The 11,494-nt window shown below is 41.3% G+C and overlaps 1 protein-coding gene across 1 annotated transcript; it reads left to right on the top strand.

The window, feature by feature from the left end:
- Nucleotides 1-6,428: 6,428 nt before the first annotated feature.
- On the top strand, nucleotides 6,429-10,290 carry LOC143294817 (mitochondrial import inner membrane translocase subunit Tim29-like). Its single transcript, XM_076606313.1, has 2 exons — nucleotides 6,429-6,544; nucleotides 9,247-10,290. Exons 1-2 carry the CDS (start codon nucleotides 6,451-6,453, stop codon nucleotides 9,768-9,770), a joined length of 618 nt encoding a protein of 205 aa, XP_076462428.1. The 5' UTR covers nucleotides 6,429-6,450; the 3' UTR covers nucleotides 9,771-10,290.
- Nucleotides 10,291-11,494: the final 1,204 nt, after the last annotated feature.

Raw genomic sequence — 11,494 nt, 5'->3', positions numbered from 1 at the left:
GGAATGTGGAGTTGAATGGAAGACAAGGCGCACGCACTAGTAGTGGCTGTGGTCAGTCTGTTCATTCAGTAGTAGCTTGGACCTTGGCCCAGTTCCCACCCACCGCCAGAGGCCCGTAACTGTTATTCAGTTGATTTAGTTATAGGTGTGTGATTGTGTGTGTGTGTGTGTGTGAGTGAGTGACCCTTGGCCCAGTTCCCACAGCCAGAGGCCCTTTGCTCTCTCATTCAACTGTTGAAGGCGATGTGTGGAGTGAATGTGTGGAGTGAATGTGTGTGTGTGTGTGTGTGTGCACGCGCATAGGAAGAGGCTTAAAGGAGAGGGGAAAGGGGATGTCCGTCACTGCATGCAGAATCCACAGACATTAAAAAAAATAATAATAAAATAAAATTGGCACCCGTGCCAAATTTATAGGGTCTGGATTCTAGGAAGCACAGGTATGCATGGAATGTGGAGTATGATTAGAAGAATGCATGCATTGTTTGCTTTGTTAGTTGATCATAGCCTGGCCCTGTCCTTATACCAATCGTTTGACATGTGCACACAGCAGCAAAGACAGAAGAAATGTGCAAACACAAATTAGCTTTTATTCAAGACTGGCATAGCCTCTTTAATCCTGAAGGAGCCACACAGAACACATGGACAATACAGAACAAACACATCGTTGCCTCGGTGGTTTTTCAACTGGGAATTAACAATGAGGCCAGGAGATGAAATGATTAACAAATAGTAAAGAGTAGTAATTCTCTCCATTCACAAGGTACAACTTCAAGTCAGTGCTGCTTACGCTACTAATTCAGCTAGCACACAGGTAAATTTTATATATATATATATATATATATATATATATTATTTGCTATTGTATGATACTGTATTGTACTGCAAAATATACATAAAATATATGACTTATATCATACTATAGATATATCAATGCTAGTAACATCATCAACGTAAAAACCCACAGTAAAAGTCATGGTTTTGTTGGTTGACAATCAAAAATAACGTGTTAGAAGTTTTGTGCGTTCACAGAGAACGACATGCTACGCGACTCTGATTTTATTAGTAGGGATTTCTTGGCGTTGACGTAAAGTGCTTATCATGAATCACAACAGGAGCACTGCTGAGGTCTTTGGGTGGGACCTCACGTTCGTCCTCCCGAAACACCAGTGATTCATCATACAAGAAGGTCGTGGTGGGCTTTGGCGTCGGTGGGATGAATCAAGTTGAGATGGATCGCCGGGCCAGCATCATTGTGAGCGGGTTCATCACCAGCTCCAACGTTGGAAAGACACGGGAGATGATCACGGACTGACCTGAAGCACGTCAGCTACAGCATGCTGATCACCGCCATGCTGAAGAAACGGATGGAAAGGAGCTGGTCCAAGTCCCGACAGCTTGGACTGTTGCTGATCCACAGGGTCCAGGCGAAAATCTTCACATTCGACGACCTCATCAATGTGTGTGTAGAAATGTGATTGTGTATGTAGTTGTTGTTGTTTTTTTTTGGTTTCTTTTTTCTAAAGGAATATCTTGTTTATTCATGAGTCGATGAAGGAGGAAATTTACACTCACATTGTTGCGAGAATAAAACTCATTAACGGGTGAATAGAAGTGTGATTGTGTATGCAGTTGTTTGCTGTTGATATTGTTTTGTTTGTTGTTTTTTTCTAAACAAAATATCTTGTTTATTCATGTGTCGATGAAGGAAACTTACACTTAGTATCACACTGAGGCAGTAATTCCGCGGAAATGACTCACATTGTGGCGATAAATCTGCAGAAATTCCCATTGTAAAAGACTCACATTGTGGCGATAAATCTGCAGAAACTACTCATTCCCATTGTAAAATGACTCACATTGTGGCGATAAAGCTACAGAAACTACTCATTCACATTGTAAAAGTAGTTCTGTGGAAATGACTCACATTGCGGCGATGATTCTGCCGTGGAAACGACTTGTATTGTGGCAATAATTCTTTGCAAACGCCTCACATCCTGACAATATTTCTGTGGAAACGACTCACATTTTCTGGTTATGTAATTCTGTGCAACACAATGGAAAGCAAAAGCTAAAACTGCCTCCTCAGTTTTTCGCTCATGGTTTATGCATGCGTGTATACAGAAGGCAGACAGGGTGTGCTGAGCACATATAAATACTCGTTTTTCCATCTGCGCTTTCTGAGTGACTGTAGTGGTAAAGGTTGTTGGGGGGTGGGGTGGGGGGGGGGTTGTGCCCCAGGGTTGCTGAGTTCGTGCAGGTGGGATAAGAGAGCTGGAGCAGGACTTGCCCAAAGTCTGGGACCACCAGGCCGAAATTCTGAGGGTACTCACAAAGGATCTACCCTCCAGGAGTCCTTCAGGCCTGTCTGAAACCGCTTTCAGCATTGAACTTCGAAAAGTGGGAGTGGGTCATGTTCGAATCCCTGAAGCTGTTTTTTGAGGCTTGAGGTGGGTACTCGTTTGTCCAGCTGTGGAAGATTAGAGTCTGTCAGAGGGAGAAGGGATATGGTTGGGCGGGTTATTTTCGTACATGTTCATGAATGACTGAATGCTTGACATGCGTTTTATCCTATCCTTTTTTGAAGCTACAATTTGGAACAGGGGAAGCTTTTCTTTTGTACCCGATTTATAATTGTTGAGCTTATTTTTGAACGAATGTTGTCTGGAAATGATGTTATAACGTCCTGTTACTGATACTGCTTTTGTTGTCAGTTTTGAAGAGATTCAGGATACAAGTGTGTAAAATGTCCCGCGAGCCGTTTTGTCTGCCATTTTTGACTCGCTTGTGTAAACAAAGTGAGTCTATGTTTCAACCCAGTGTTCGGTTGTGTGTGTCTGTGTGTCCATGGTAGACTTTAACATTGCCATTTTCTCTGCAAATACTTTGTCAGTTGAGACCAAATTTGGCACACACACAAAAAATAAATAAATAAAAAAGGAAAAATTCAGTTCTTTCCAGTCATCTTGTTTAAAACAATACTGCACCTCTGGGATGGGCACAAAAAATAAAAAAGAAGCCAAATCATATGCAAAATGAATCTACTGTTATATTTATATTTTCTTTATTCTCTTTTCTTGGCACTTTGATCTGTTATTCTGACACAGCATCAAGAGCGGTCATTTTTATCATTTTTTGTTCAATCAGGAACTTCTTTTGCTAAGCATGGAAGCTACATTTCTGGCGCATGTCTTTGGTGCAGATAGTAAAAAAGGGAAATTAATCTGTAATTAATGCTGGGGGTGGGGGGAGGGGGAGTAATTTGCTTTGAACTGATCTTTCTCATCTTAAACATTACATTTTGAAATTATACTCAATACATAAAAAAGCTTGTGTGTTTCACTCTCAGTGTACAGGGCCTTCACTACAAGTTGACTTTATAGATCTATTGGCTGAGCCCTGAAGGTCATGGGCAAAAATCAATTGCCTACACATATTTATACATATTCTAAGCGCGTGCTCATATTCCTCGCGAACGCGAAGGACGCCATTTTGTTTCAAGTTGTTGACCTGCTTGTTCAATCCTATATTCAATCGATAATACACGATAACATGTGATGGAAAGTTGTAGAAGGAGACCATTAAATATTTATTCAGAGAAAGATTTGTGAACGCCTCATCACTTACTGGATTATGCCCTAAACTGCCATAAAAATATCAACAAAATCGGTTGGAATTCACAGTTTAGAATAATGAACCATGAGAGTTAATACCCTTGATGAAACGTAAAAATTTCCAGTCATGACTTATCTCAAAATTAAGTCCTTTTCACTTCATACGACGTTTAGAAGTACTTATACTTGGCTCTACATGTTATTAGTTTAACACACACAAAAAAAACACAAAAAAACAACTCAATTTTCATATCAACTTTAAAACTATAAAACTAGAATGAACATAAAAGAGAAATTGAATCGACCCTGTCGTCCATTCCCAGCGGGTGTAACTAAACTTGTACATCTATCTAGATCCAGAGAATAAATGTTGCAGTGTGATTGTGGCGATAGCCACGTCTCCTTTACCGCGGACTTAAAAAGAATTCTTAATTGCCCTTGAAGATTTTTTGAATGCCCAAGATACACCAAAATGATATGATTTAAACAGAGTTCTCACTGCGAATACCGCAATCGATTTATCACCCTTTAAAAAAGCATGTTTGAGTGTTAAATTTTTGAACGTCAGTTAAGGAGCCGTTATAGGGTATTGAGTAAGACAGTTTCTTCTCACCCGAACACGCGGGTTCAAATCTACCTTCAGGGATTTTTTTCTTTTCTTTTTTTTCTTCTTTTTTTTTTAACCCGAAGCTTAAAAATAACAAATACAGAACACATTTTAATGATTAGACTTTTTTTTAAAGTGTATCACAAGTGAGTCTTGAAGGCCTTGCCTCTCTTGTCTCAATTTGAAAGAGCAGGACTTTGACATCAATTTTAAACCGCTCTGTCTCATGTAGTTTTCCTTAACATTAACGTGCCGCTCTTTTATTTCTTTTTTTCACTCCAGAACGAAGAAATTCAGGAACAGTCAGCATCCTGTGGACTCAAACTTCAGTCTGCCTCAGTGACAGTCAGGAGTCTTCACGTAGTTGATGACCAAGGAGAGTAACAACAACAGACTGTGATGAAAATTAAAGTCCCATGACGTGTGTGCAACTGAGGTGTAAATAAAAGTCATTAAACACACACGCACACACACACACGCGCGAGCGCGCGCACGCACACACGCACGCACGTACGCACTCACATGTACTGAGAGAGAGAGAGAGAGAACAACTGATGGAGCACAATTTATATGTCACAAGTTATGGCATGGAGAGAGAGAGAGAGAGAGCAATGAAGCACAATTTATATGTTATGGTATGGAGAGAGAGAGAGAGAGAGAGAGAGAGACGAAGCACAATTTATATGTTATGGCATGGAGAGAGAGAGAGAGAGAGAGAGAGAGAAACGAAGCACAATTTATATGTTATGGCATGGAGAGAGAGAGAGAGAGAGAGAGAGAGAGAGAGAGAGAGAGAGAGAGAGAGAGAGAAACGAAGCACAATTTATATGTTATGGCATGGAGAGAGAGAGAGAGAGAGAGAGAGAGAGAGAGAGAGAGCAACGAAGCACAATTTGTATGTTATGGCATGGAGAGAGAGAGAGAGAGAAGAACGAAGCACAATCAGAATGTCATGGCATGTTGTATGTAAATAAAGTCGTGGCTGTGAAATCATGTGTCCATGTCCGGTGTCTTTGTTGCTTGAACCCACCTGACCACACGGGGCCATATCAGGGTGAAACACCTGTAAATATGAATCCCATGGAAATAAGAACACTGGAAAACAAACACAGCGCAAAACTCTCGAAAATTAAGCACAAATACAGACATATTCACGAATGAATTCGCCGCTAAAATGCGAGGTGGTCGTCAACGCAAAAGCAGACTACACTTCACAGCTGTATCAACCCGGCACAGTATCACGTGGGAATGAGTGAGTCTAACTTTACACAACAGAGTCTGAAAGCATGACAAACATGCCAAGTTATGTGTGATGTTCGTCCTTCGGATTCGAAGATGACCATGGCTTCAAATACCAGACGGAAGAGGGTGGTTGTGGGTCTGGAGGTGACTGATGAGGCCAGTCCGGGCCCTGAAGGCTCGCTCACATGTGGGACACAAGTGAAAGGGTACTGTCGTGGCAGTGGATGTTGCTCGGGTATCAGTTGAGCACAGCACGCTTTCGTTGCGCCTCGGTGATGCGCCTGGCTTCAGCTGCTCGAGCTCCAGTGTGGTAATCTTGCTACGCCAAGCTAGACGGTCCAGAACACGCACGCACGCACGCACACACACACACACACACACACACACACTGGCACACACGCACACACACGCGCGCGCGCGTATCAAAGTTAGTAGCTCAGTTCTGGAATTATTGCGTATTTCCCGGCGTTTTCTGTCCGTCAGCTAAACAAATGTCACATTGAATACACACACACACACACACACACACACACACACACACATGTCGTGACACACACATATGCTTTAACACTTGCTTTTCCCTTCAAGTTACCAGTAGTTTTTCTGTTTGTTTTCCCTATCATTGTCAAATCACACTTGTGGCTAAAAGACGTTGAACTGAAGAACGAACACACACACACACACACACACACACATCCCGCTACATCATACATACACATACACGCACGGCGTGGGGGAGTATCAACACGCTCCTCCACCCCCGCAACCCCCTCCCCCAATCAACCACATTACCTGTGTCTGAATTGTGTGTGTTTGTGTGTGAACGCGTGCGTGTGCGAATGAGCTCGCGCGCCTCTGCTCGGTTCACACTGATCTAAAAGATCTATTTTTAGATCAGTGCTCGGTTCATGCGAATTCCGATCCAGAATGTCGAAAAATCAAACATCACCATACAGTTTCCGGTTCCGTTATATTAACGAAGTGAAAGTCATGTCGTCCTTTTCCACACGTGGGAGAACATTGTTGAGCAAATTCCGACCCAGATTTCCAGAAAAATGGAAAGGGGGGCGCACCGAACGTATACGTAAGTGTTACGTTAAAGTCCTACTTTAGCATCCTAAATTCAGACACCTATCTTACCCGTTACCGGTAATTTTTGTGCATGTATGAAATACTACCATTCGCCCCATTAGTAGTTGTACAATAAATAATGAAACCCATCTTCAGTGGATTTCGACTCGTATTTGTACGTTATTTCACTCTGTTTTGATGCGGATTCAGTCACTAGACTAATATGCCACCATCTTACTTTTTCCGTTATTGGACCCGGCCACAAACCATGAAAATGTGACCGTAAGTTGCGATAATTTCTGGAAGCTGGACCGTTATGTTGCAGGAATCTTTGCAGGTTATCGTCGCAACGGGTGATGGGAGCGCATGGCTTTGATTAGTCTATGAATCTATCTGTTTTTGTTTTAAGCTCAAATTGTCCTCATCTATATTTTCTTAACTATATATAAGTTCACATAACCAACTATACTGAAGAAAACTTTATATTCTAGTTTCTGCTTCAACTGACACAACTGATCTCAAGTTGTTCTCCAAAATGCCCTGGTTCAGCACTGTGTCTCCATAGCAGGGTTGGTTGGGGGTGGGGGGTCTACTGCTCCAACAGACACCCCGAGTTGAGCTCAAAGATGTCCTGTTGCAGCGCTGCATCTCACTAACCAGGTGGGAGGGGGGCTCGGGAGGGTGGGGAGGGGGTGGTAGGAGGAGGGGGTGGGAGTTGATTTACTCCTGGGAGGCAGCCAAGGGCGCTCTGCCCAATTTAGGATGCTAAAATAGGACATTGATAACAGTTTTCTTTGCTTGTTGTTTTAGTATGAAACAAATATTGACCTTCCTTTGAACTGTGTTGCTTAATGTCCAGCCAGTGTTGACTCATTTCAGTTCGTGTCCACAGACTGCTGTGTACTCAGTGTAGCCTCTGCTCATTATTGGAATATTTCTGTAAACAGTATGTGTGTGTGTGTGTGTGTGTGTGTGTGTGTGTGTGTGATGTTGATAAGCACAAATGAATTATTTGCATCCTTAATCCCTTATATAGTGCTTCTAGCTCTAGGCACATACATTACCATCTTCTGATGTTTTATTGTTTATTTCCAATACCATAATATATATGTCTTGCAAATTATAGGAGCAGTTACGCCATGACTACATCAGATATAGCTATCCAGGATGTGAATGGCCAGGGGTTTTTGTTTTGTTTTTGAACAGGATTGCTGATTGCACTTTGCAGATGGTTTTACATCTCTGTTCCTCTTTGACATAAAGATTGGCAAAACACTGCAGACTACAGTTATGTCTATAGATACACACTATCGGTTTAGGTTTGGTTCAGGACACGATGGGTCATTTGACCAGCTCACTACAAAATCAGTAGGTCTTTTTCAGAATTTATGGATTTGGAAAAACAACCCATTATTTTGGCCCCCGGCATCCCACAACTGTAAAATTTGTCAATTTTAAATTTGTACTTTGTCCATCACACTCAGTGTGTGATATAGTAATGATATATGGCAGTATATCCACATTTCTTCCCATGTGTTCTTTCGATTCAGTTTCAGTCTGAAGATTGAAAAAGTTGTAAATATTGATTAATAACATTGTAATGTATACTGCATTTCTTCCACTCTCGAATGATGAAAAGAAGGCCAATCAAAGAGTGGAGAGAAAGAAATGTAGAGCATATGTTATGTGATGTGATGATGTTCGTCCTTCAGATTTGAAGATGACCATGTAGAGTATATATTCCATTATGTTATTAATCAATTTTCAACATTTTCCATCCTCAAAATGCAGGAGTACAGGGGAAGAAATGTGGATATTACCACATATGTGTGTGCGTTGGTATGTAAAGACCATGTGCCATTGTTTGCTGTGTCATTGATGATGAAACAATGATTTATGCTGACTCATATCTGGACCTGTTCAATTCCATTCTTGTGTATAACTACACAGAAAATCAAAATGCGCCTTAAAGAGTTGTGTTTGTCAGTACCTGTAAGTAAATCACAAAATGACTAAATAAGAATGTTCACTTAAAAAAATAAAGCAATTTGCACATTTTCCAAATTCCATAGCAGGACACCATGCCATTTATTGAGTTATATCAGTGAATTAACAATGACAGACATCAAACACAAATTATGGACCCTTAAGTTTAACCCAGTTACTGTCTTCTGTTAACCATAGTTTAGTCATTATTAACAGTACTGATATATGGTGTGTAAGTCACTGTAACTCACTAATTGCTTTGCTTCATACTGTCATAGACCAGCTGAGTGATTTTGACAGGGAAAAATATTCCTCTACCAGGCCACAAAAGAAGTGGTTCCATTGCAGTGACAGGTGGGAACTGATTGCTAGGAATACTTATAAGTGTTAGTGTCAGTGACAGGTTGTAGTGAGTGCAGTATTCTTGTAAGATGTGTAGACTTCAAAGAGTTTTGATTCCTTCCTGGAGATGAGGAGGATTCCATTGATTTCTGTTGTATTGACATTTGAGGGGCTTTTTTTTCCTTGGCCACAGCAGTTTGTTTAGAATACTGGAGAAAGTCTGTGCTGATGCATTATAAGTGATACAGACAGCAAGAGGAGTGTTGGATCTTACAGAGATGTTGAACATTTTAGTTTGGTTGAAAAATTTGAATTTACAGCTTAATTATTACACTTCATTATAGTTCATTATGATTGTTTAAACTTACCACTGCTGTGTGTTGCCAGGTGATTATTTTATGCGCATCGCCACAGACTACAAGGCAGCTGTGGCGGATATGGTTCAGGACATGAAAGACTCTCCCAAGAAAAGCGCCATCTACCTGTCGCTTCTTGGCGCCGGTGCTGTGCTGGCCAAGACCAACCCTTCAGAGCTCAGCTTCCAGGAGAAAGTCTGGCACAGCCACCATGACCTGCTCCTGGTTGGGGATCCAATCCGCAGCCGGCACTCCGACTCCCATATCACCTTCCTGCAAGAGCGCTACAGAGAGAACACCCTGAGGTACACAAACTGCGGGCTGTTTTCCCTGATGTGGGTGGCAGAATATGATCCAGCGGTGGACAAGTTTGAGGCACGGTGTGGGCTGGTGAAACCACGATGGTTGGAGTTTCACAAGCAGGTTGTGGACGTGGGGGTGCTGGGACGCTGGTACTGGCTGGGCAAAGCCATGGTGGACTATGACATCAACGAGGAGGAGTGGGATGAGAACGGTCACAAGCGAGTCCCTTCTCAGTTCCCAGCCCAGAAGTGAATAAAGCCAGTAGTTCAAAAGAACCAAAATAAACTGCCGCTGTGATCCGCAGGTCTGAGGGTGTACATATATATATGTCTATGGTGGTGTGAATGATGCATGTTGTGAGTTGAGTTGAGAAATTGGTGAACGTTAGATATAATGTTTAATCCTCTTCATGCCCTGTGACACATAAAGCCACCACCTGAGATCTGCGCTGTTCAGCGCTATATAGATATTATTGTTGTTCTTATTATTATTATTTACTGGCTGTATATTATAATTGATCATAGTTGGTAATAAACTTAATGCATTTGTCTTTTTTTCTTTTACACACATTTGTCAAACAAAATTACTAATTCATAATTATTAAAAAGACTCAATATGATCATCTTGGCTTGGTTGTCAGTGTGTATGTGTGTCTTTCCGTCTGTGACCTGTGTAGTAAAAAGACTCAGTATGATCATCTTGGCTTGGTTGTCAGTGTGTATGTGTGTCTTTCAGTCTGTGACCTGTGTAGTAAAAAGACTCAATATGATCATCCTAGCTTGGCTGTCAGTGTGTATGTGTGTCTTTCCGTCTGTGACCTGTGTAGTAAAAAGACTCAGTATGATCATCTTGGCTTGGTTGTCTGTGTGAATGTGTGTCTTTCAGTCTGTTTTCTACTTTAACATTGTATTTTCTTGGCAATTAAAAGTATTAACACCACATGATTGGAAAGAAACTTAGGGTGTAAGCAGGGTAAGAGGTCAATGGTGAAAGTCATTAATTTTTGGCAAAATAGATAAAGCATGACACATCTCACTTTCAGCTCCCAGTTTTCACCAAAGTTGGTACAGTGACTCATTGACTGCCATGATAACAGCATAATTCTTAAATAATGAAATCCATTTTCACAATAACGATAATAATAATGTTCTTTGGACGTGTATTGTCATTGGGTATGATTGGCATGTGTTGTTAATTAAGACTTTGGATGTGTATCGTCAGTGGGTATGAGCAGTGTGTGTTGTTGATTAACACTGTGAATGTGTACAGTCTGTTGGTATGAGTGGTGTGTGTGTTGTTATTAGCAGTGTGTGTGTTGTTGATTAAGACTGAATGTATGTCTGTTGGTATGAATGGTGTGTGTGTTGTTAAGACTATGGATATGATTCATAAGAGGGGAATAGTGGTGTATGTGTGTGTTGTTGATTAAGACTGAATGTATGTCTGTTGGTATGAGTGGTGTGTGTGTTGTTCAGACTATGGATATGATTCGTCAGAGGGGAATAGTGGTGTGTGTGTTGTTGATTAAGACTGAATGTATGTCTGTTGGTATGAATGGTGTGTGTGTTGTTAAGACTATGGATATGATTCATAAGAGGGGAATAGTGGTGTATGTGTTGTTAAGACAATGAGAATCGGCTGTTGGAATGAGTGGTGTGTGTGTTGTTTACGGATATGATTCGTCAGAGGGGAGTAGCGGTGTGTGTGTTGTTGATTAAGACTGAATGTATGTCTGTTGGTATGAATGGTGTGTGTGTTGTAAAGATTACGGATATGATTCGTCAGAGGGGAGTAGTGGTGTGTGTGTTGATCACGAATACGACTGAATGTGTATCACCTGTTGGTATCAGTGGTGTGTGCGTTATTAATACCGTGAATATGATTCATCAGAGGGGAGTAGTGGTGTGTGTATTGTTGATTAAGACTGGGATGTGTATCATCAGTGGGTAGTAGTGGTGTGTGTGTTGTTGATTTAG

This window comes from Babylonia areolata, chromosome 20 (genome assembly GCF_041734735.1).
Source record: "Babylonia areolata isolate BAREFJ2019XMU chromosome 20, ASM4173473v1, whole genome shotgun sequence".
Classification (NCBI taxonomy): domain Eukaryota; kingdom Metazoa; phylum Mollusca; class Gastropoda; order Neogastropoda; family Buccinidae; genus Babylonia; species Babylonia areolata.
The sequence above is the reverse complement of the archived record's forward strand: the minus strand, read 5'-3'. Positions and strand labels throughout refer to the sequence as shown.